The sequence below is a fragment of the Pinus tabuliformis genome, chromosome Q (assembly GCF_031772625.1).
Source record: "Pinus tabuliformis cultivar Carrire ecotype Pingquan chromosome Q, CPIR1, whole genome shotgun sequence".
Taxonomy (NCBI): domain Eukaryota; kingdom Viridiplantae; phylum Streptophyta; class Pinopsida; order Pinales; family Pinaceae; genus Pinus; species Pinus tabuliformis.
In genome coordinates this window covers 1,377,202,289-1,377,228,967 of record NC_142296.1, presented here as the reverse complement: position 1 = coordinate 1,377,228,967, position 26,679 = coordinate 1,377,202,289, and the positions used below count along the sequence as shown (strand labels likewise).

The window sequence follows — 26,679 nt, the reverse complement described above, 5'->3', positions numbered from 1 at the left end:
TCATCGCCACCATTATCAAACTATATGAAGCCACCAACTACATTCTCTAGAGCTGTAATCCTGGAACCAAAAGTTGTCACTTCTTCGCGAAGATCATTGAAGGAAAATTCCAAACTACCAATAATCTTAAGGAATTTAGCCTCCACAAGGAGCTAGGAGGATTGAGGTTGTTGATCAATCATTTCATCCTGGTTCTGCCTTAACACTTCGAGCAAATCTAGCAATTTATCAATCAAATGATCCACAATGTCGAGGTCAAGAGGGGGAGAGGGGTCTACCATGCCATAGAAGAAACGATGCCACCAAAAGTTGATCACTCCATTTAGATTCGCCAACTTCGAAGAACCACCAGAGTTGTAATCACCATTAAAAATTTGGGATGCAACACATCTTTATTAACCAATAGTGAGGCAAGTCCATGAATCCATTGGGGATTACAAAACCAAATCCCACCTAGAGATCGATAAAGGACGATGAGAACACTGAGAGATAACAACACTCAACAGCGACATTAATTCAATTTCCCTTCTCAGCGAAGGATCGACAAGGTTCGAAATGACATGCCACCAAACTTGCATGAAGGAATATAAATGCAAAAACCATTTGAAATTGTGGAGGGAAAAGGATTCTTGACACCTAAGTGAGAGAAAGGGACACTTGGAAAGGAATTTTAAAAAATGGCAATTCAGGAAACTGACAACTCGAATCCCTAAGTTTCCTAGGCAGCAATAATACCTTGAGATTGTACATCGTGGAAACCAGAGGTCCTTTCCGTTAGACACGAATTTGCTCTCGTTGGAACAAGTTTTAAATTCAAAAGGAAATGGGTAAGATTTGGCATGTTATAGGATAGGGGCAATTTTAAAGTCCTTTCCAATTCGAGTAATCTTTGGACCATATCAGAGTCACGCTTGGCCAAAGCATCCACATGGAGTTAAGGTTCCTATAGACATGGATGAATTCTATGTGTTCAAACTGAGGTCAATAAAAGGACCTAGCGTAGAATGAGAGAGAGATCATTACTCCTTCTACACTTAGCCTTGAACACTTGTCGAATTATTACTATTGAATCTCCAAAAACCACAAAATATGGATACATTTCTTTTCAAGGCAATTTCCAAGCCCTTACAAAGAGCTAGAAACTCCACCTGGTTGTTAGTAGCATGACCCAATTCCCACGTAAATTGAGTTTCAATTTTTCAATAGAGCTAATAAAAATTCCAACCCCCTCTATAATGATATGTTTATATTACATTATCTAAATAATATATTACAAAATATTATTATAAAATAATTAATTTTATATTATTAGTTATTTTAATTTTATTATATAAATTAAAAAATAAAAAATAAAAATAAAAAAAATTCCTTTTTCATTTTAATAGTAAATTTGTAAATAATATCAATACAATCCCTTCTTATCATACTTTCCTCTCGCCTTTAAAAGCCAAGAAGAAAAACATTATCATATTATTTTTTCTTCACCTTACTAAGTTACTCAAACTCACTCGGTTTACTTTAACAAACTTATATTAATATTGACATTTAAATTTTAAAAGTAAGGTTGAAACTAAATGTTAAAATATGGATTTTAAAACCTATTAAATGATATTAATAAAATTAGACTTTAAATTATAAAAATTATTTATAAAAATATTAATTTAAATTACTATAAATAATATTAAAAAATGAATTCATTATAAAACAATTTTTCCTAATCTTAATTTCATTAAATACATAAAAAATAATAATAATAATTTCAATAAATGTTTCTTTATTTATTTTATAAACTTGTATCATCTTTTTATAAAAAATATTTAAAATTTTAAAATAAGAAAAATGAATTAATCTTAAAGTAAAAAGTCTTGAAAAATAGGTTAAAGTGAATTTTATTCAAAATAAATATAAATGTCTTTAGCGTAAAAGAAATATTAAATGAATCTACTCATGAATATTTTTATTTAATTTTTATTTCACGGAAATTTACCATGAATTCCCTCTGTTTTAAAAATTCAAAAAGGTTTTATATCAATTAATGAAATATAAAGAACAAAAGATAATATGAGAGGCAAGAAAATTTAGCCCATAACTCTATTATCACAATGTCACATTGTACTATTTTAATATATAATACAATTGTAAAACCACCTCAATTGTTCTCACTTTGACACCTTACCAAAGAGATGATGTTGAATGAGAGAAAATAGGATCTAGAAACTCTAGAAACATATTTAGAATAAAAGTTATATCTGAAAATGTGAATAAATATATATTTTAAGGATTGTATTTAAAGGTAAACCTTATATTCTTTTAGGTATGAAGTTAGATTAATAATAAAGTTTAAAGTTTGTGAGTAGGTTTTCATAGTTGTTCGTGTTGTGAAGAATTTTTGAAAGAAATTGTATAAAGGATTTGATCCATCTAAGGTTTTAGGTGGACACTCCACCCATCATCAAGGACTATAAAGCATGATGATGTCAAAGAGTTCTAAGGAGTCTTTAAATAACAAAGATCACAAGGTAGTCATTAAATGAATTAATAATAAACTCAAGAAGATAGTTGTTAAAAGAATTAAAAATAAACTAATCAAAGGACCAAGTCAAACGTCAAATAAGAAAATATATATTCAATAAAATAATATTACAAATATAAATAAGAGCACAAAGGTCAAAATTGGAAAGCTTTAAAGAAAATTATATTTTATGGAGTACAACGATTAAGAATATCAATATTGGCTTTAGATAAAGAAAACGTATATTATATTGGAGAATAAGAGAAATTAACACAAACACACACACATATATAAGACATCAACACGAGGATAAAATATTAAAAAATTGAATGAAGGGGCCAAAAGCAAGAATGGAAGGCACGAGAAAGAAGGAGAGGTGTACATTCAAATGAAATGGAACTAGGAGGAACAAAAAGGTATAAAGATTAAAAGAACTGACTTTAAAAGGACCAAAGTTTCTTCCTAATTCTCCACAAAAAGTTCAAAGTTGTTATAACAATAGACTCATTATGAGTTTAACATGTCACTTATGGAAATAGAATTTAGTGGAAAGGATAACGTTCTATCCCACAACCAGTAGAGCTAGACCTGCTAGACCCAATTAACAGTGATTGCAAGTATTTGGTGAGAATTATGCAAAAAATGTCATAATCTCTAGTTATTGTAAATCTTACTTTTAGCTCCAGTTGTAAAAATGTTATAAATGATAAGGTGATATATGAATATGAACAATTCAAAAGGTGTTGAAACAATTTTTGAAGGTCTCAACTTCTCCAATGATGATTTATCGTTTTCCACAATGTGTCACAAACATAAATTCTTATAATAATATTTAACGTGATGAATACTTTGAACCTAATAATCTTACTTTGTCTATTATTTTAACATTTCTAAATATTTATTGCATTAACAAGTATTTCCATTTTTATTTTATTTTCAATAATTTTACTACATTCATTCATTTATTCCCCATTAAACTAGTAATTTGTTTATTCCAATAAACTAGGCACACCGAAATATATCTAGACCACCACATGCAAGGTTTTGTCATGTCAATTAAAACTTATTTATGTTGGTTATCATACAATTAATACAAATCATGATTGTATTTATCACATTTTGAAAGCCATAGTCAATCTGTTCTGCATTTTGGAGGTTTTTTTTCAATGTATTTTTTGGTCTTAATTTGTTTAGAATCCGATAGGTATTTCTTGAAATCACAAGATTGAGTTGTAAACTCTCCACAATCCAAGTGTCCTAGGGATTTTTTCAAGGTGTTGAATACATATATGCAGTCAAAAACCCATTGCAAACAACAAAAACTAAGATTTGGACAAAGAAATTTGCAAAACTCCAACCAAAAACTCCAAAACATAACATGTTTAGACAACACTCATTTTAAAATACTATGTGGCAATTAAAATATTTATACATGTTGACAAAGAAATCAATGGTCCATGAGCTTTTGATTTATATTGTATTCATCACATTTAAAATACTATGTCAATTAAAATACTTATAAATATTGACAAGGAAATCAATGGTAAATGATCTTTTCGATTTATATTCAAATGAACAAGATGAGGTATTAGATATGTTTATTGATATTGATAAAATGAACTATAAGAAATATTTTTTTAACTTCTAGAAATAAAAACAAATTGTATATTATTATTATTATAAAAATCATGTTTTGATAAATAAGAATAAAGCGCAAACACAATTTATTTGATAAAGGTTGAATGTATTATACAAATTACTTAATTACAATTTATTTTTATTATTAAAATCATGTTTTGATAAATAAGAATAAAGTGCAAACACAATTTATTTGATAAAGGTTGAATGTATTATACAAATTACTTAATGCAAAACAAAAAAAATTGTACAAGACAAGGAGGTGATGATTTTGCTTTTGCTAAGTAGCATCATACTCTCATTTTTATATCAAAATGAAGGGAAGTTTGGAGAACATTGGATTTAACATTTAGTGCCTACACAAACTAATGACCCTATGAATAAAAATGGAATCAAATTAATGGTTAACAAATGTTAAGATTAATGTAGTAAGTGATAGTGTTTTAAGCAAGGAAAAAATAATTTAAGTAGTAACATCTAGGAACACATATATAACTTATTATTATGTGTGTGTTAGTTAGTTAAAGAGGTTAGCTCAATCAATTGTCATCAATTTTGTTTGGCATTTGTCTAGATCAATGCCGACAGGTATTTAGTTTGAATTCCTCTAAGCAAACTAGTTTATGCTAACATGTTCACAAGAAAAATCATCCATGAATATGGAGAAGCATCAGGTAGGCTTCCCTACAAGGTTTTCTTTGAAAAAAATGCCCAATGAGTTAGTTGAACCACTAGTTGTCAATGTTGTTACGCTTTTGACTAATTCTTTTTTGTTAAAAAGCATTTGTTTCAAATCCCCTAAATAAAGTGCACTAGCATATACCAACCTTCACTAGAAATGACATATTTTATATAAAGAAGTACATTTTGGATTTCCTCACAAAGATTTCCCAAAACAAAAGTATCACATACTATATTTTATATTTTATATTCAAACATGTATTTCTATTATTAATTTATTTGTGAAATAATACAAGATATTATAACATATGAATAAAATACAAACATATCATTTAAGAGATTTAGGAGATTTTGTCTAATAATTATTGATAATGCCCATGAACTCATATAGTAGTCTCAATATCCAATTAGTTTTAAGTTTAGGTTAGAAAAAAATATCACATTGTTTGTGTTTATGTGTTTTTATTATTAATTTGACATTTTAATAAGCACTCTAACACTTGGATAAAACATAAACATATTAGATATCATTTTGGGATTCAACTGCGTTAAGTAAGATCACTCACGTATGACCATTTCCATGAGAGGTAGTCGTAACTGACTAATTTCTCATGATTTTTGAATAGTTCACTTAGCACTCATTGCATCGGGTGATGCTCACAGGGGTGAAGAAGTGGGATTGAAACTAGTGAAATGTGGAGAACGAATCACATAGCATCAATCATCACTTCCGGGGCTTGCACCCGGTAACCAGGACTTCCCAGGAGGTCACCCATCCCAGAACTCCTCTGGCAATGGTCATACGTGAATGATCTTACTTAACGCAGTTGAATCCCAAAATGATATCTAATATAATGCACTGCGTAAAAACCCCCATACTTAAAACATAAACATGTCAACATAGGGGAAAAAAGTAGAAAATAACGAGGTTGGGAGCTTTGCACGCGCGTGAGGAGCATCACCACCGATATAGTCAAGGTCTCTGCACAGCAGCATCGCCTTGGCCCCAGGAGGGGGCCCCGAGCTTGACCCTCCTCTTCCACCTGAGCTATCCGCATTTCAGAAACTAGTAGAGGCATGCAATAAACGGCCAACAAATGAAAATCAGCGAAAGTTTGTAAAAAAAAATGGAAACCATCCCCACAGTTGCTCTGTCGATTGAAAAACCGTGCAAATCGGCTCTGAACCTAGCAAAACGAAGGCTTATAGGGCAGTTCACTGCGCTATGGTCCTCACCTAACACTGTAGATGCCTGGGTGCAAAGGAATTGGCGATCTCTTGTCAAGAAAGGAATCAAAAGCCACTTCATCGGCAAAGGCTTCTTTGTATTCGTATTTGAAGTGAAAGAAGAAAGGAATCTCATATTCAAAAATGGCCTGTATTTCATGGGTCCTCAGGGTTTGTACCTGAATCAATGGACTCCGGACTTCGATCTGACTCAGGATGTGCCCTCGGCTATCCCTGTCTGGGTGCGCTTGCCTCATTTACCTCTGCACTGCCGAAACCCCAAATCCTTAGAAACCATAGGCAATAAACTGGGTAAATACATCGATCGAGCATAAAGGAAGGACCAATACTCTTGCGCGAGAATTTGTGTAGAAGTTGATCTGGAGGAAGGCCTCCCTGAAGCTATAAAACTCATGGTGGTCGACTGGTCTCACATTCAAGTGTTAGATTACGAGCAACTCCCATTTAAATGTCAGCATTGCCATGGTTATGGGGACTTTGCCAGGCATTGTAAAAAGAAAGCATGGGAGGGGGCAGAGAAAGCGAAAGGAGATCAATGGACTCATGTCCAGAAATCAACGTCAGCTAAGAAAAACAACAGAATCAAAGGGAAAGGGGTGCCCACGGGCAGTGGTACTCCTCCCATAGTACAAGGGGAGGGGAGCACAGTCCCTCCAAGAGCAGACACATCCATCAATCCCTTTGAAACACTCAGTACATCAGAAAAACTCCCAGAACCAGCAGAAGAAGAGGCAGAACAGCAAGCCATTACTATGGAAGAAGATAAAAGACAGGAGGAAACAGGCCCTCTCCAAACCAGAACTCCAAGAGGTGTCTCTAGCTCCCCAACCTATGCAGAAATGACAAGGAAGAAGACTCTAGAGATTTCTGGATCCTCGGAAGATGAGGCAACCGAGAGGCCTTCGAAAAGAGTTGGGAGGAAATCTCACAGAGGCAAGAGAAGAAGAAGCAAAGAGACAAAAAATGCAAGGCAGCCAACCCACGATTGAGATGTCCATCGGCAGAAATACTAGAACCAGGCCTCCCAAGGGAGGTACTGCCCCCCCCCCCCCCCCCCCCCCAACTCTGCTAGTAAATAATGTGATTAGTCTCTTGGAACTGCAGAGGACTGGGGAATCCCTTAAAAGCTGAAGTAGTCAAGAACCTATTGAAATCAGAATTTCCCGAGATCCTCATGCTCCAAGAGACTAAAATAGAAGGGGATTCCCTTCTTGACCTCAGCAAAGTAAAATGGAAAACAAAAGTCGGAAAAGCAGTAAGTGCAAGGGGTACATGCAGTGGGCTTGCCACCCTCTGGGAGGAAGACAAATTTCAACTTGAGAGCTCCTTCCAAATGCAACATTGGATTTACACTGAACTCCAGCACCTTGCTAGTAAGATTACCTTTTCTCTCTTTAATCTTTACATCCCTGTCCTCTATGCAAAAAAGAAACATTGTTGGCAAACCCTGTCCGATTTCCTGGATGCTTACTCTCCCAAGAATATAATTCTAGCAGGGATTTCAATTTAATCCTTGACCCAAAGGAGAAAAGGAGGAGGAATCAGCAGCAGGGACCACTTCCTACCCTTCGTGGAAGACCTGATTCAACAATGGGATTTACTGGACTTTAAGCCAAAAACAGGGCTTTACACATGGACAAACAATAGAGTTGGGGTGGAGCACATTTCAGCCCGATTGGACAGATTCTTACTTCAGAGCACCTTCCTCTCCGAAAAGAAGATCATCTCCACGAAAATTCTGCCAAAGCTGACTTCAGACCATAAACCCATTCTTTTGTTGTTTGAAGAAGAGGAAAATTTGGGGCCCATCCCCTTCCGGTTCAGTCCTCTCTGGTCAAACAGGGAAGGGTTTATGGATACAGTTAGGAAGGCCTGGTCCATCCCTGTTCATGGATCGCCTAGCTATGTGTGGGAACAAAAGCTAAAGGCCACCAAATCAGCCTTGAAAGAATGGATAAAAAAGCCCTCAGACTCCCCCACTAGCCATAGAAAGCAGAACATCAAGTAGTTGCTCGAATTGCAAAGGGACATGGAGCTGCAAGACATTACCTACTCAGAAATTCAGAATGAGCAAGAACTCCAACTCAGCACTCTTCGTTCATTCAGAGAGGAGGAAGAATCCTTGAGGCTCAAATCGCGTAATCTCTGGCTTGTGTATGGAGACAAAAATTCAGCATTCTTCCACAAGCAAATTCAAACTCAACTTTCTAGAAATCACATTGTTGAAATCAACTCACCAGATGGGGTTGTCCTCAAAGGCACAACTCTGTTAAAAGAGGCTGCAACCTCTCATTTCCAGCAGTTGTACAAAGAAGAAGGTGCGGACGATGATGAGGAATCACAAGACTTCCTCACTCACGTTCCAAGACTGGTTAACGAGGAGGATAACTCAAGACTCCTGAAGCCCTTCACTGAAGATGAAATTAGCAATGTCATATGGAAGATGGAACCAGACAAAGCTCCAAGACCCGATGGGTTCTCCATTCATTTCTATAGAATCTGCTGGGACATCATCAAGGCTTATTTGTTTTGAATGATCAAAGGTTTTCTCCAAAAAGCCAAAGTGGGAGGAAGCACAAATTCCACTTTCCTAGCGCTAATCCCAAAAGAAGCGAACTCGGTGGCATTTGATCGCTTCAAGCCAATCTCGCTACGTAATGCATCCTGCAAAATTCTCACGAAGTTACTTCCAAATAGAATAAAGTAGTTGTTGGAAAAACTCATCTCTCCCAATCAAGTTGGGTTTGTTAAAGGCGGGCATATTCTGGACAGCGTGATTCTGGTGCAGGAAATCATTCATTCCAGCCACCAACGCCAAGAGCAAGGCATGCTCATTAAGCTGGACATGGCGAACGCCTTTGATCGAGTAAGGCATTCTTTCCTCCTCCAAGTTCTTTCCACTTTTGGTTTCAGTTCTGATTTTATAAAATTGATTAAAGCATGTATAGGAGAGCCTTGGATAGCCCCTTTAGTAAATGGCAGGCCGACTAACTACTTCAAAGCTTCGAGGGGCATTAGGCAAGGTTGCCCACTGTCCCCCTTCCTGTACATTCTGATGGCAGATTCCTTAAGCAGAAACTTACAGCAGAGAAGCTAAATGGGACACTTCCAGGCATCAGGGCGATAAAAGGAACAATACCAATCAATCATGCCTTGTTCGTCGATGACTCTATCCTTATGGGAGGAGCCTCCATTAAAATTGCAAGGGCTTTCAATGAAGTTATCCAAAGTTTCTGCAGAGTTTCCAGAGCTATGGTCAACAGGAGGAAAAGTGTTGTGTATGGCTGGGTGGTAGACCAGCAAACTATTCTTAGGATTGCTCAAGCCCTGGGCTTCACAGGCTACGCCTCTTGGGACAAATTCAAGTACCTAGGCCTGCCTTTATCATTGGGAACCAGCAAGGCCCCTCATTGGATGGAAATTATCAGCAAAATCAAGGCAAAAATGACTGTGTGGGGCGGCCAGTGGCTTACCTCAGCCGGGAAGCTCATTCTTGTAAAATCTGTTCTCTCCTCCCTTCCAATCTATCAGGCTTCGTTTCTTTTAGCTCCAAAAATGATCACCGAACAACTATCTAAGCTGATTCGAAATTTCCTGTGGCAAGGAGGAAAGGGGAATCAAAAAAAAAATTCACCTAGTAAGCTGGGACAGTGAAAAGGCCACTATCTGAAGGCGGACTTTAGGTAAGAGACCCCGGGTTGGCCAATCTGGCTTTGGGAGGAAAGATTCTCTGGAAAATCTTCTCAAATCAACGACATCTTGTAAGTCAAGTTCTAATTAAAAAGTATCTGCATGGGCTCTCAATAAATAATATGGATGAAGGAGCTTCCTGCAAAGGAACCACTCTATGGAAGCTATGCAGCCGAGGTTGGGAGTTCTTTAAAGACCATCTCTACAGAATCCCTGGAAATGGAAAAAGAATTGGGTTGTGGGAAGACAAGATCATGGGCCTCCAACCCCTAAAATTTGCCCCTGAAATTGCAGATTTACGTGATTGGCTCATTCAGAATGGCATCCACAAGCTGGCTGATATATGCTCTTGGGACTCCGGAGGGAATTGGAGCGAATGGGCTTTCCATCGCCTCCCTGACTGGCTGCTTCCTCAACTACACCTCTTCCTAGCTAAGATCTCAGGTCTGGCTCCTGTGCATCTCCATTCAAGGGACAAGTGGGGCTGGGGGAAGACCGGAGCTTACTCAGCATTGCAGGGCTTTGCTGCTCTTCAAGAACACCAACCTCAGATCCACTCTACTTCGCTTTGGCAGCATGTTTGGGACCCCTTTGGCCTCCCAAAGATTAACTTCTTCTGCTGGATTCTCATGCACAGAAGGGTCCTCACTGGAGATAATTTAGTGAAATGTGGAATTATCAGACCCCATAGATGCCCTCTCTGCTGCTCGGATCAGGAAATGATTGAACATTTGTTCATTGACTGCCCCTTCACTCAAGAAGTATGGCTGCAAGCAATGCTCGGGCTCAATGCTCAAATTCCAGCGCAGCTCTCAGTAGTTAGTCTTTTCGTCTCCTGGAAAGAGTGCTCCCCTCACGCATTGAAGAGCAATTCAACATGGGCCAAAATCTAGAATGCAATTCCAAAATACATCTGCTAGGAACTGTGGTTAGCTAGGAATGAAGCCATCTTCAATAACAGATTACAATCTCCCAATGTAGTGGCTGCCAAAGCCAAAGCACTGTTGTTGGAAACTTATGAAAATCAGCCTCATAAGCCAGACAATGCGCTCCTCCCTGAAGAGATCAGTTGGCTAGGTGAGTCCCTGAGGCGGGCCAACAATAAAAAGAACCCCTCTCGGCCTTGCCCCAACCCAGAGTGGCGGCTTCGGATCTCCGAGTTGGAGTTTCAAAAGTGGTGGAAAAAACAGGGCAAAGTTACGATATTCTTCGACGGAGCCTCCAAAGGAAACCCGGGGATATCAGGAGCAGGGGGTGTAATCTACTCCTCAGATGGGCACAAAAAGGATAGCTTTAGTTGGGGCCTAGGTTAGAGCACTAACAACCAGGCAGAGATTCTAGGATTGCTCAAAGCATGCCAGCTTGCTCAGGGAAACAGAGGGAAAAACCTTCAAGTCTTCGGGGATTCGGAAATCCTGATAAAAATCCTAAACACAGGTGATCATCTCAATAGCTCAGCGCTCAACAAGACCCTTGAGAGACTCAGGAAACTGCTGCAGAATTTCACTACCAGCTCTTTCTACCACATCCTCCGAACTCTAAACAAGGAAGCCGACACAAGGGCAAACATGGGATGTCTCTTAGCCCAAGGTGCTCTGTCAAAGAATGATGAAGCATCAGAATGGCATCCTATTCCTTAATAGAGAAGACCAAGTAGTGCAAGATCAGGGCATCCCTTGTTACGCCCTCCATATGCAAAGATTCAGTCTCCATGATTGTCTAAAATCCGGCGCAGGCAGCATACAAACGAACTACACCTGAACGCTGATGATCACACTGCCTTGATACAATTCTACTCCAGCATCACAGATAGAACCTCATATCAGGTCTGTCACTGTTAACGCAACCAATACTCAAGCATTCAATATTCAAGAAACGAGATTAAGAAGCGGCTCAACAAATAGTCCATACACAGAGGACTCAGATCTGACGTGTTGCAGGATTCGTTTTTGGGTACTGTCAGGCTCGCCTTATCCTATCAGAGGAAAACGGAATAGGAATATAAGTTGTCTCTGAACAATAATCTATCTCTGAATATAAGTTGTCTCTTACCTGGTTCTCTGAGAATAAGATGTCTCTGAATATAATTGTTTTGAACATAAGTTGTCTCTGAACAATAAGTTGGTTCTCTGCGAATATAAGCTTATTGTCTCTGAATATAACCAAACCGTTCTGAATATAAGCCGTCTCTGAACAATAAGCTGGTTCTCTGAGAATGCCCAATGGTTCAAGTCGGATTCTGTTGATGCTAAACCGCCTGAAAGCATATAGTTGAAGCACAATGTAATAGTGGTTCTTTGGCTCAGGCCCAACCTTTCTTCTCCAAATAAAAATCAACCGTTCTTGTTAAAAAAAAACATAAACATGTCATTTAAAAGTTTTTTTCCAATAATTATTTGTAATGGCAACATGTCATTTTTTAGATTTTTTCCAATAATTATTTGGAATGCCCCTGAGCTCATATACTAATCTTGATATCCGATTAGTTTTAGTTTTAAGTTTAGGTTAGAAAAAAGACACACAATACTACTTTTAATATTAAAAAATGTGGTTTTATTATTTGTTCATTTTAATACAACGTACTATAATGTATTGATAAAACACAAACACAGCATTCAAGAGATTTTGTCCAAAAATAATTCGTAATGCCCATGAACTCATAGCAATTGTAATGTCCAATTAGTTTTAGTTTCAAGTTTATGTTAAGCCACTGCTTTCAACAAACATGTAGCCGATGTTATCACTAGCTGGTTTTTTCACAAAGTAATTATATAATTCTCAAAAACCATACATATTTAATCATAATAGAGGAAATTCAGAACAAGTTCTAATTCAATGCAATAGCTAACCACTTAGTCAAATTTAACATATAAAAAACATCTAGTGTCATTCAACATTTTCGTGAATTTGAGATATTACAATTTCTATAAAGACCATACTTGTTATCTAATCGTAATAGGAAAAAAGTAAAACAAGATCTAATTCAATGTAATAGCTAATTCAGCTTTGAATAAGTTAAAATCTCTTAATCACATTCAACCTGCAAAAAAAACATCGATTCAAGTGACCTTCAACATTATCTTGAATGTGAGGCATTACAATTCCTCTAAAAACCATACATATTACCTAATTATAATAAAGAAAATTTATAACAAAATCTAAGTCAATACCATAGCTAATTTAGCATTGAACAAGTTACAAACTCTTAGTCACATTTAATATACAAGAAACATCAATTCAAGTGTCATCCAACATTTGCTTGAATTTGAAACATTGCTTTTATCAATTACGAATGGTACTTTTCTTCAACTTCAATGACCTCTGGGAGTGTTGTCACCTCCAAGGAAAAATTTATTACTTTAATGATAACCCTACCCTTCTTTACCTCCATTCACCCCTTTTCGTTAGTTTTGGACAGTTATTTCCTTATAATATTGCTAAAACTTTCAAGAATACCCTCATCAATTACCCATATTTATGAGAAATATGGTGTTTAATTGAAAATCCACTCCCTTCTACCATTATGTAGCGATGAAAAATGGTTTGCTCAAGCAACTGTCTGTGCAGATCTATATTATCACATAGCATGTGTGATTTTAACCCTCCTTTATCAGATCTACCAATCTTAGATATTCCCGAATAAATTCCTTATTTCTTCTGGGATTGTCCAGAATTCAAAGTCAGAGAATAAAGTCTACATTTCAGAGATATTGAGGGAGATTCATCCTCAGGATTTAAACCTATGGTTCAATATTTCTTGTACACGATCTAATATTTCACGTAAATATTTACTTGCTATATTACAGAAGCTCCTGAAAACGATACTAGTTAATATTACTATAAATTGTCTAACACAATCCTGTCTCTATTTCTCCCCTCTTTAACTCCCAGAATATGGTATCCACCGTCTTCGCCCAATCAATGGGCCACACACAAAGAAAGCAAATTACAGCATGGCCAGCAAGATTGCTTACCTAGTCTGCTATCACCTTTGGCTTCACCTTAATTGTTAGATTCGCAGCTACTCTCGGCATGTGCTAGTTCAATACTTTCTTCAGTGGAATCAATCTGCTCTGCTTTGGTTCTTTAAGATCATGACTAGTCCAAAACAATCCCTTCAACGAATCTCCTAAATGAAATTTTGAATGGGGGAGAAAAGTGTCAACAATCCCTTGCTACTAACAATCCACAGCAACCGACAACCGACAATCAAAGGGTCAATTCTCAAACCCATTCCTATACAGAGTCAGGTTTTTAATCAAGTGGTTAACTCATGCTACTAATTATTCTAAATTATTAACATAAATGTAATCGAAGAAATGGAAGTAGTTTCATAACAAGCAAAAAATGAAATACATTTTGTGACATACTCAATGCACATTCATGTCAAGCAGAGAATGAAATACCTTTTTGTTTTAAATCAAAATTTATTGATCACTTGTCGCTACAAGATGGCACATATATAGTGGTTTATGGTACTACAGTTTAGCATGATGATGCGTTTGAAAAGATCCAAGCAACAATTGCTTGGCCTGGCTACCGTCGAGAATGGACCAAGGGATACGTGCTTGGCAATTTGAACAGCTATGCTCTCTGACTTCACACCAACAACCAATAATACTTGCGGATGTCCAAGAACAGAATGAAATAAGAGATGAGAAATATTCATGGTTTTCATAATCATCTGGAAAAATAGTGCAAAATCAATTAGATTGCAATCTTTTTCCAACAAGAATGACAAATAGGTCCACAGAACATGATTAAATGATCAGGCAGTCAACAAGAAGTCTTTCAAGTCCCATTCTTTAATATGAGGTTGAATTTACACGTCGTTTCATGAAACCTGACAAATAAGTGATGGCAAGTGTAATGCCTTGGGGTCAAAGGATCTTAGCTCAAATGGTTTGGTGAACAATTTGTTTCTCCAGCTGTGTGGGTTCAAGTCTCCAGAGACATGTTGTAACTGGCCCGTTTGTGGCATTTATGGAATAATTGTATCTGGTGTAATAGCAGCAGCCGATCTTTAGAAGTTACTAGTTCTCCAGAAATTCTGATCCGGATTTAAACAGGAACGCAATAAAATACAGAGATAACCATAAAGACAAATATGCAACGGAAATAATACTTCATTTCATTAATGAAAAATACTGAAATATGCTTACAACCAGAAATGGAAATAAACCAGCTAGGGCGATGGTAGCTTATCTCTGAGAAGAGATGTGTGGCTACATGCCTTTGAACTGTTCTCCCAAAAACTGTGTTACAATGAGGCTCGAGGGCCTATTTATTGTTGAGAAACAATGGAAAACCCTTCACATTCCAAAACCTAACCCTAGAAGATGAAACGCCAAATTGTGGGCCCCGTTTTTGGGTAAGTTGGTACATCAACTTCCCGGGGTCGCGAATTGGTCGTACTATCTCCGTTTGACGCGCATGATAGCCCGTTTGAAAGATCTCTCCGAGGACTACAATAGAAAAGATGATTTTTAAACGGAAAAATCGTTGGGTGGATTTCCCAAAAAACGTCGTTTAGGGCCTCAAAACGACTCTGGAAGTTTAGGACCCGAAAAAAACTGCTAAAAATAGTAAACTATGCTATAATTAAGGAAACAGAAAAACTGAAAGAGACAATTGTGGGGGTCCAAATGGGATAGGTGGGTGGCCACCAACATCCACCTGGATCATTCCTCCCCCCTTAGGAAGCAATGGTCCCCATTGCATTGAGTTCCTCCCTGAGATGAGGAAGCTTCTGCTGAGCTAGGTCTCTGGTGAGCTGTTCTGCAATCTCTGATGTGTCCAGAAATGGTGGGGAGCATGGTCGGCGATGGTCCACATTGAATACTCAGTGCAAGCGAAGGAATGGAGGAATGTTGTGCTTCAAAGCATTGTTTCCCATAGCCTTGTTACTGGTGTAAGGACCATGTCAAAGTGGTCTAAGTTTCTGATGGGTTCTGGTAAGGCGCTCCCTCTGCAAATGTAACCAAACTTTTTCACCCACCTAAAACTTGTGTGGTACCCCTCCGGGTAAGGAGAAGTTGTTCCTGTGTTCTGTCACGACTGTATCCCTCTGTTGCTGCTGCTGTGTGGAGGAACCCTTCGCGGGGGACATGGATGTAGCAACGATCTTCCCCTTACTTTTGGAGCGAACCAGACAAAAAATAAATTTCCTAGTCTGTGAGATGAGCTTGCTGCCTTTCTTAGCAGTGATCAAAGAGGTGGCGGTAGGTGGGGCTACCTCCGATATCCTGTATAATGAATTATCCAGAGAAATGATAACAGCGCGATGCCTTGACTCATACACAGCATGTCGCCTCCACAAGTATGGCTGGCCTAATAGTACATCACCAACATCCAGAGGTGTAACATCACATAATACCTCGTCTGTGAAGGGCTTGATGCTGTAGGGAAGGCGGCACTGCTGGCGAACTTTGAGATCTCGTCCTTCGTGAAGCCAACCGATACTGTACGGTTGTGGGCGTGGTGTAGTTGGTAGGCCCAACCTCTTCACGACCTCTGCTGAAATGAGGTTCTTTTGGCTGCCACTGTCGACAATGAATTGCAGCGGCGAACCCTTCACCCACATCTGTGAGTGGAAAAGACGTCCCCCCTCCTCTGCATCTTCGGGCTCATTTTTCTGGATCTTGGCAATAGCAACAGTGTCGCTGGGATCCGCATCAATGATCTGCTTCCCTTTGTCATTCCCCTTGTCGGGTTCTGACTCAGAGTCGGAACATGCATCTGATTCGGAAGCCTTCAACTCGGCCACCAGCGACTGCTTGGTCCGACACTCACTTGTGTTATGACTCATGAGTGGGACTCTTGTGGAACTCACACCACTTTCCTATGTCCTTCTTCGGCTTCATGGTGTTGTTCTTTTCTTGCGGCTTCGCCGGGTTGTCTTGGGTCACCCCGCCTTGGCTTTGTCCTTTGGGCTTTGGATTTGCAGATCCAAAGTCTCGCTTCTTCTGTTTGAACTTTTGCTCGATTTTGACAGCGTATCGGTATGTTGTGCCGAGTGAGGAGATGTTCAAGAACTCCATCTCTTCCTGGATGTATCTGTGTAGGCAGCCGCGGTATTTGAGTACCAGATGCAGCTCAAAATCTTTGATACCCAATTGTGTGCGAAGGGTATGAAAAATGTTTGTGAACTCCGGCACATCTTGGTCTCGTCCCTGCCGCAGTGTGGTCCATTTGATGTATTTGTCCTCATAGCTTTTGACAGGGTAGTACTGCTCCTTGATGGCATCCCGGAAGTCATTCCAAGTGGGTGCGGCTGAAAATAGTGAGCCTGTACTTTCATCCTTCTGTTCGCAGTAGGTTTCCCACCAGTCCTTGACGTGGGGGGCTGCTTTGAGAAGAGCGAAAACAATATTTTCCCGACTTGAAAATTCATGAACAGAAAAATACCCATCGAGCAGATTTAACCATTTATCTACGGCATCTGCGTCTATTTGACCCTCGAAGATGGGGATTTCAAAATTAACTTGTACCTTAAACGGTGTGGCATTTCCAGAGTAGCTGTTGGAAGCCGATGTGTCACCTCTAGGTAGCCGCTGAAGGATTTGGGCAAAGTTGTCCATCATCGCGTTCCTTTGTCGCTCGAGGGCTTCTTCGAGCAAGATTTTGATAGGATCTCCTACCCCCTCGTTTTTCTTCTCATCCGCCATGGGAGGTCGTCGAGATTTGCGAGGCTGGTCTTGCAAAGGTTCGACCAGTTCCAGACCTAACTCCTTATATCCCAACCTCGTTGGGGACATGCAAAGAAAAACAGAGAAAAAGCAAACCGCTCTGATACCACTGATCCGGATCCTGGGAGGAGGCCCCCAAGATCTAAAAGATTGAAATGGATCTTGGGAGGAGAGACCCCCAAGATCTGAAAACTTGATTGAAATGGATCTTGGGGAAAGGCCCCAAGATCTGAAAACTTGAATTGCCAGAAGAAAAATAAGGAGAATTCCCATAAACAAAACCACAAAGAAACTTTTATTTAAAATAGTAATGGAAATAAACCAGCTAGGCCGATGGTAGCTTATCTCTGAGAAGAGATGTGGTGGAGATGTGGTGGCTACATGCCTCTGAACTGTAAAGGCTACATTGTGGCGGACAATCTCCATTTGACGCGCATGATAGCCCGTTGGAAAGATCTCTCCGAGGACTACAACAGAAAAGACGATTTTTAAACGGAAAAATCGCTGGCGTGGATTTCCCAAAAAACGTCGTTTAGGGCCTCAAAACGGCTCCGAAAGTTTAGGACCCGAAAAACTGCTAAAAATAGTAAACTATGCTATAATTAAGGAAACAAAAAAACTGAAAGAGACAGTTGTGGGGGTCCAAATGGGATAGGTGGGTGGCCACCAACATCCACCTGGATCAAATTCTCATTCTAGTTTACAAAAAAAAGTGTCATGCTTTGGGACATAGTCACACTAAAGAGTTAAATGTAATGCCAAAAAAATCAAAAGCAAGTAATGCCAAGGGCTTACAGCCATGTATTTTGGGACACGCCATGCTAAAGAGTTCAACATGGTGGCAACCCCATGATAGATAACTGAATATCAAATTATTGAATTAAGGCTTCTGTGATCATTATCAAGTGTTTGAGATATGTTTTTGGTGATAATCACATCGAAATTCATTTGTCGACGCGTTTCGAACCAGCAAGTGTGGTTCATCATCAGGACAAGATGAAGAACCAGACCTTGGCAACAAAATTAATAGAGAGACCGAGCATTCCAACAGCTAGAAAGAAACAACAATTTTCTAAAATTCCCTTTGGTCTAAAGTTGTTGTTTCTTTCTAGCCGTTGGAATGCTCAGTCTCTCTATTAATTTGTTGCCAAGGTTTGTTTCTTCATCTTGTCCTGACGATGAACCACACTTGCTGGTTCAAAACGCATCGACAAAAGAAAATATCAAATGTTTTATGAATATGGGACACATCATGCTAAGTATACAAACAATAAAGTGTTGTTCTCATCAATCCTCTAATGTTCATTAACTATTGCTTATAGTTGCAGGCACCAAATTGAAAGATCAAATTTCCATAGACACAATGGATCCCATAATATCTTTCATGGTGAAGTATTTGGGGTATATTCAAACCGTATATTTTGAAAAACACATATATTGATCTTGTTGTATAGACCAAATTTTATCATGTTTCCTTTTTATTGTTTTCCATTATTTTTTCAAATATTGCCAGGAGAGTGTTAAACAGGGATCAAACTTCTTGTGATAGTATTAAGTAGCGATAGAAAGATCAATAGTATGGTTCGCACATATATTTCATCGTATATCCCAGTGGGCCAGTTAGTGTGGTTGAGTTATAACTTATTTGAGCTTCATGCAGGAGGTCCCAGGGTCAATCCCCCAGAGATTATTGGCTCTGTTGCATGCCTCTCTCAATAGTAGGCACCATAATAAGTATGATGGATTTATGCTAGGTACCATCCACAAAATGAAGGGAAGTTTCAACTTTCCAGGGGTTTCCCATGAAGTTTTCCTTTGAAAAGAAAAGAAAAACCATTCTTGATAAAATATAGGAAACTAAATGGAATATCATCATGAGCATAATCATTGAACAGTGGGGCAGAAGTTTACCAACTTTTTCCAAGTGTGATCTGTGTAGAGTTCTTAATACCTGTAATATTTTTTATCTTTTCTAATGTCATCACCAAGCTCCCTTTCCTTCATTTTACCTACCTGTGTAATCTGGAGAAGAATTCCAGCTTCAGCATAATATACCTGGACTCATTTCCTCCCTCTCGGCAAACTTTTGGGATCAGCAATCTTAACATTCTCAAAAAAATTCGTTTGGCCTTCCTGAATTGCCTTCCGCACCTCTAATTGCTATTCACTGTCCTTTTCTCTTTCCAAAGCCACAAAGTTTAATTCAAGCTGCATCTGCTATCTTTGGTTAGATGCCTGACAAGCTGCAAGCATAACAAACTTATGATCATGTAACATGAATATATAACATCTCTTTTTAATGAATTTAATCATTTATGGAAGAGAAAGCAGTCACAGGGATCAGAATACCTGTTCAAGTTCCAAATAATGCCAGAATTAAAAGGTTAAGTCTGTCACTTGATTTCTTGACAATATTAAGATACATACATTCTCCACTTGAAAAAGCTGCACACAAATCTCACCAGTTTTAGGCTATCATTTCATTAGTCTCAGTGTCTCATGCCATTTTTTTAATTAGACTTGCATGAAAGCATGTGTGGTGTGTATCATTTACTCCTCAGATTGCAATTAGAAACATTAAATAATAGATAAAGTTAAATTACTGCCAAGAATTATTCCATAAGTCATTGTCAACAGATAAAGTTTTTGGATTTCCTATCTATATTCAAAGCTGATCTGTAATGAAAGGGAATGAGGTATATAGTCATTTGAAATTTTGTGCAAGCATTGAGGAAGCTAACATGGCTCATTCAATCATTAAAATAGTTGTATTTGGTGTTTATATGACCATTTGAAAGTGTGTTATGGAGAATGAATCCTCAACTCGGTACTACTGGCAATTCTATTTTCAAAATGACACAGTTCTACCATTCCTTCCCTGTATAAAAGAAAATAAATGTAATGTATACAATATTCTGTATGTACCCAAACTTTTGATGCACTATATAAACAAACACTTTTTAAAATAACCCATACAATGTGGATTGGAATTGACCAAAGGTTTTGCAAAAAAATCCAGAAGCATTCCTTGGGTTTGAGGCTGCAAGAAACAAAAATTACTTTAGACTGTCAAACAGTTCACAGTAAACTTTTATTCATGTGCATACAGAAGACTTCAACACCAATACAAGTTAGTGCCTGGAATTTAAAGTTATCATTTGGTAGAAAGCTAAGGGAACTGCTATTCAGACATGAAATATACTTCTGAAGAAACCTCAGTCATGTTTGAAAACAAGTCAGCACAAAATTAAAAAGATAAAGGTTCTAAATCACAAGAAGATAATACAAAACTCTCCAAAGTAGTTCACTTAACATCTTAGGTTTGAGTATAATGTTCATCAAAAGTCACATGAAATGTACATCACAGTAAGAGGCATAGAAATACAAGTATTTATTTTGAGAATAGTGCTTCACAAGACTGGAAGAAATTTGCAGCCCCATTTCTGCAGGATGAATCAATCCCAAAAGGGAAAACCACATAACAGCCAGCATGTGCATGTCAACTGACTGACAAATGGCAATGCTAAGCACATAACCTGAAAGAAAAAGGAACCCTAGTGGGCTGCTTGAAAACCACCACCTTGAACTACAACCATATTGACAGACCAAAATTGAAAATATTAATTGAAGTCAGCATACTTCATAATTCAAATAGTATCCATTAAGGATCGCTAATATTTCTTCTCGGAAATTATTGAATAAGCAAGTAATTTAGCCACTCTTTTTCATAAAATAATCAAATTGTAATTTGAAAAGCATACAAGAAAACATAAAAATGTAAAATTTAGGGTAAATATGATATACGTTCTGGCCCTAACCTTGGAGTAAAGCTATGCAGAAAAGTGACCATCCCAGTAATATTTCCATCATCCAAAAACAGCATACTCAAGCTCTTCATACTGACCAAAATATTCTCCCAATTATCTCAATAGACTCATCCCAGTCTATGCCAATACACGTCCCCTTCTCTATTTGTGTTGTTCCAGTCTTGATTTCCAATCGCCTTATCATGCTAGAAGCATAAAAAATGCATGGAGAATGGCTACCAAGACTGTCTCCATGATATGCATTAATTCGTAGCAATGCAATCTTGTATTTTTTCTTTTTCGAGACATTATGACCTATTCACCAGTAATCCCCACACGAACACAAACCATCCTTGAAATGATGGAAACGGTTTGCATCCCTAACAATTATTTCACGCTTAACAAGCTTAGAAATGAATTTAGAAGCACTATGGCAATCACCACACACACGAAGGTTTTTTGTGATCTGGATAGGGGTTCCAGGGCTTGTATTGATAAGCCCAAAAGCAATGGCCAGCTTTTCACTGTGACTATAGAGCATGTGTTCCTTCAATTCCTCCTCCACATCATGTAGCACGAAATTGGTGGCAGGAACATACCCTGCTTCCTCCATCTGCTTAGCCAACGTCTCCAACATGGTATAAATATCTTCAGATTGAGGGTGTGATTTATCTCCTACAACGAATGCATGAACTTTGTTATTTACTTCAATGAAGCTGCATCCTGGTGCCTTTTTCAACCGTCTATGTTTCATCATTTTTCTCACCTTTGCCATGTCATCCCACCTGCCAGCTGCAGCATACATATTTGAAAGTAGAGCAAAAACCCCTGCATTGTCAGGCTCCAAATCAAAAAGATGCTCAGCTGCACGTTCTCCTAGTTCAATATTACCGTAAATCCTACATGCACCAAGCAAGGCCCCCCACACACCTGCATCAGGTTTAAGTGGCATCTTTTTGATAAAATATTCTGCTTCATCCAAACGCCCAGCACGGCCAAGGAGGTCCACCATGCAAGCATAATGTTTCCCTCTTGGTGTTATGCCATAATCCTGACTCATGCATTCGAAGAATCGCCAACCTTCGTCCACCAGGCCTGCATGACTGCACGCAGACAGTAGAGAAACAAAGGTGATCTGATCTGGCTTCAGCTCAGTCCTTTGCATTTCGCAAAAGAGAGCTACAGCATCCTCACCACGTCCATGCATTCCATATCCTGCAATCATCGCACTCCACGAGACCACATTTCTTTCAGGCATTTTATCAAACAATTGCCTTGCAATCTCTACTCTCCCACATTTGCAATACATATCAATAAGGGCAGTGGCCACCACAATATCACACTTAAGTCCGTTCCCAATTATGTAATCATGAAACCACTTCCCTTGTTGCAAAGCTCCTAAATGAGCGCACGCCAATAGCAGACTCACCATTGTACTCGAGTTTGGTTTCATTCCTTCCAGCTCCATTTGGCGAAACAGTCCTAAAGCCGCATCAGCATGCCCATTCTGTGAATACCCGGAAATCATTGCATTCCAGGATACCACATTTCTCTTAGCCATTTTGTCAAACACTCGGCGTGCAACATCAGCCATTCCACACTTGCCATACATATCTACAAGAGCAGTCCCCACAAAAGCATCAGATTGATATCCACTCCTGATTACATAACCATGGACCAACTTACCTTCTTCCAGAGTTCCTAACCTCGCACAGGCCTGGAGCACACCTACCACCGTAAAAGAGTCCGGAATCACTCCCACCAGCTGCAGTTGATGAAAAAGTACCAATGCCTCATTAGCCTGATCACTCTGTGAATAACCGAGAATCATAGCAGTCCATGAAACCACATCTGGTTCAGACATTTTGTCAAATACTTGCCGTGCATCATCGACACATCCAAACTTAGCATACATATGAATGAGTGCAGCACCCACAAAAACATTGGAACTGAAACCATTTCTAACAATGTGATAATGAATTTCATTGCCCTCTTGTATAGCCGATAAATCGGTACACGCCTTTAAAACCCATGGAAACGTAAAATCATTTGGGCGTACGCCTTCATCTTGCATTTTGTAGTACACTGTAAGTGCTAGCCTGTTCAGCCCGTTCGTGGCAAACGCTTTGATAAGTGCATTCCATAAGTAAATATTTTTCTCATGAATCTTATCAAAAACCAGTTGGGCATCTCCTGGACTGCCACACTTGGTATACATGCTTACGAGCTTGTTACCCAAAAAAGGATTTTGTTGAAGACCACTTATAACTATTTGGGTATGAAGTTGGATGAGGGTTTTGAGGTCCGTACATGACTGCAAAGCATGGGAAATGGTGTTTATATTTGGTGTTAAACAAAGTGCAGTGTAGATACATGAGGGAATTATGAGATGGGAAAAATTGGGAGATGGGATGAAGTGGGTGCTTTTTGTAAGGATTTCTTTTGTGATGGGAATTGTATGAATCATCAATATTAAATAACGGTAGATCTATGATTGAACCAGGTCATAGATGTAATGGGTTACGCCTAGTTTGGAAACATTGGTAGGAAACTAGGGCGATGTTTTGCAGCAAACAAATTGTGAGTGGTCTGAAAATAAACCAATTAATGGTGGCTATGATTAAGTCAACGGTAGAGCTATGATTGGATCAGTTCGTGGATTGTATTTACCCGGGCCTCATTTGGAGACATCGCTTGGCACTTTGTGTGAATTTTTTTGCAGTAAACAAATGATGACTGGTTTGGAAATGGAAAAAGTAATAATGGTGCCTCTCGCTAACATTACTCCGGTCATTTATTGGTGTGTATTGTATCTCCTCCTTAATTTCCCTGTGTGATAGTTACAGTTGTTAGAAAAACGACAACAACATTGTTTCTCAATTTCATGTTATGCTTTATAGGTTATCTTTCACATAAAGCTTTTAATAAATCAGATCCGTGTAGAAGTAATAATGGTGCCTCTGGCTACGATGGCCGTTCCTATTTCCACCTCCATAGCAAAGTTAATGCTATGTCTTTACACCCTCTGACATAGCAAAGTGAATGCTATGTTCTTACACCCTCTGACAGCGACAGAGAGCCTCCTTGACGTCATGGGGCCCTTCCATGTTCGACCATGCATCATAGCATGCATCCCTCTCCGGTGATTACAGGGCACGCAGCTCCGGCGACTCTGTCGTCTGCCGTGCTCCTGCCCATCGACCCTGCCCGCCTCCACTTTGGCCTCCACTCTCGCGTATTGATGAGGCACATTTACCAACCTGAGGCACATTTACGGCACATTTACGGCATTTACGAATGGTACCAACCATCCTCCAGGCAATTCAAACTCCCGGCAATTCAAACTCCAAGACAATTCACGCATTGAACTCCGGCGAACAGAGGAGAGGTTACAACCATTGAACTCCGGCGAACAGAGGAGAGGTTACAGAAGGTGATTCAGTGCATGCAGCGCTTCGAGGACGGAAGATTTCAAACGCTCTTTCGACCTCTGTCTTGCGCGTATACAGGTATTATCGTATACCCCTGCATACAACCATAATATAGAATTCATGAAACAGCTACTGAAAAACGCGGGGCTTTCCCCTTTGCGGTTCTGTGAAAAGGGTTGATACAATGAAAATTATACGTTCAGGGTGTTACAGGTACTCTTGTTTGCGGTTTTATGAATTCCTATCAGATGTATTTCAGATCCCATACAGTCGAACTTTGATAGTCATGAATATAAGCACTCTTGAGTTTAAGTTACAGCAAATTGATAGCCTAGCAGATGGTTTACATAAATATATAAAGACCGCAAACAAGCACAACCAAAAGGTGGTAGCATACACACCTCTGCGTGTACACACCAAAATGATGCTTTGTCGGTTCTTGCAAAAATCCAAATAATGTACATCATTATAATGACTATGGTGACTATCATTACCAAAATTAAAGAGGTTACTGATGTGAAGCCAAGAATCTTGCATTACCTCGTTTATGCTCTCAATTGTAAATCCAAATATCTATATGTTATATATCATTACAAGTATTCTATTATTGATACCAAAATTTAAGAGGTAAAAGACGTCAATATTAGGATCAGGAATTGCCATTTGCCAAATTCAAGTCACTAATCAACAATGCCTTCAATTCGGCGTCAAAAGTTTCAACCATTTTCTTCACTTCTCTGGTGACCTCTTTATTCACTTCTCTAGTGACCTCAGCCAACGTATCCATGATTTCCTTCATAATTGGCGTCGATGAAACTGGGGGCTTGATAGCGATTGAATTCCTATCAGATGTATACAGCTCAGAATTTCAATAACAGAGGAGCTTTTACTGAAAGTTTGAAACTATATGCAGCTGGCCATTGGTGATCGAAAATTGCTTTTCGCAAGGTTAGTGCGCATCCTTTTCATGCCTCGAAGCCGTATTTTAAAAAGCCATATGCAACGCGACAAAGCCCTAGCATTTCCAATAGATTCCCAACGGCATTTCATGTTTTATGAACTCTTCCCTGGTTAATGATCTGTAATTGATTTAGCACAGATTCCAAAACACGTTTCGATTGATTTAAAGATTTAAATATATTTTAAAGATTCAGAGATTACAGCTCGATTTGCTCACTCCGCCAAACTGTCTCGTAAAAGATAGCAAATTTATTCTGGAGCAGTAATATATGGCCAAATTTAGATCGCAACTGGACTCACAGTTCGGAATAAATTTTATTTGACTCCTCAAGAATGCGGTGCCATGAAGAATCTTGTTCATCATTCTCACAAGCATCGGTCCTGGTCACGGTTAATTATAAGGAGTATTCCCAAGCCAAATGGCTCTGAAAATCTTATTTTGGTTGGAATTTGATTAATAAAAGGTTCAAGTTTCATTGGATTAGATGAATTTTAAAAAAATTAGGGTTTTGATGAAGTCAGCGCTCGCAAAATTTTATGAGGCAATGAAGAACCGTGTTCCGGAATTTTAGTTAGGAAAATCGAAATTTCTTCCCAGTGACGGAAAGTTAAAGTTTTAAAGAATCTTTTTTCTGCATGTTTAGTCAAATATCTTGTGACCGAAAGCATTTAAATATCATAAATGCAGTAAGCAAGCATTTAAAGATTCTAAATAGATAGAAGTTTTTACTCGCTCAAATATTTTTATTAATTTATTTTTTCCAACCTGATAAAAAAAAGATTTAAATTTTTTAATATAATTATAATTTTGTTACGATTCAAATTTTTCTCCTAATGACTTGTTTTTCTCAAAAATCTGCTTTAGGATCTATCCTCATTTCATTCAATTTTATATTATACAAATGAATTATGAATACTGTAGGTATATTATACGCAGTGGAATCGGTAGATGAATCTGGTGTCATCTGTTTGGATGGAGAAATGGAAAACCATAGTAAAAAATCACAAAACAATTGCATAGTCTA

At 38.4% G+C, this 26,679-nt stretch overlaps 1 protein-coding gene and 1 long non-coding RNA gene across 2 annotated transcripts in view; both read right to left on the bottom strand.

Annotated features, from left to right (window-relative positions):
• LOC149225072 (pentatricopeptide repeat-containing protein At4g13650-like) overlaps positions 1 to 24,130 on the bottom strand; it is a 33,904-nt gene extending 9,774 nt beyond the window's left edge. Inside the window, exons 1-2 of the mRNA XM_089388343.1 lie at positions 21,587 to 24,130; positions 11,822 to 12,026 (exon numbers count right to left, since the gene is read on the bottom strand). Coding sequence (XP_089244469.1) covers positions 11,822 to 12,026; positions 21,587 to 23,730 — 2,349 coding nt within the window. The 5' untranslated portion in view covers positions 23,731 to 24,130. The remainder of the gene's footprint in view (positions 1 to 11,821; positions 12,027 to 21,586) is intronic.
• On the bottom strand, positions 19,631 to 21,580 carry LOC149225073 (uncharacterized). Its single transcript, XR_016249567.1, has 4 exons — positions 21,276 to 21,580; positions 20,434 to 20,497; positions 19,807 to 19,902; positions 19,631 to 19,700 (listed from the first exon to the last, which is right to left on the bottom strand). It is a non-coding gene; the product is annotated as an uncharacterized LOC149225073 (long non-coding RNA).
• Positions 24,131 to 26,679: the final 2,549 nt, after the last annotated feature.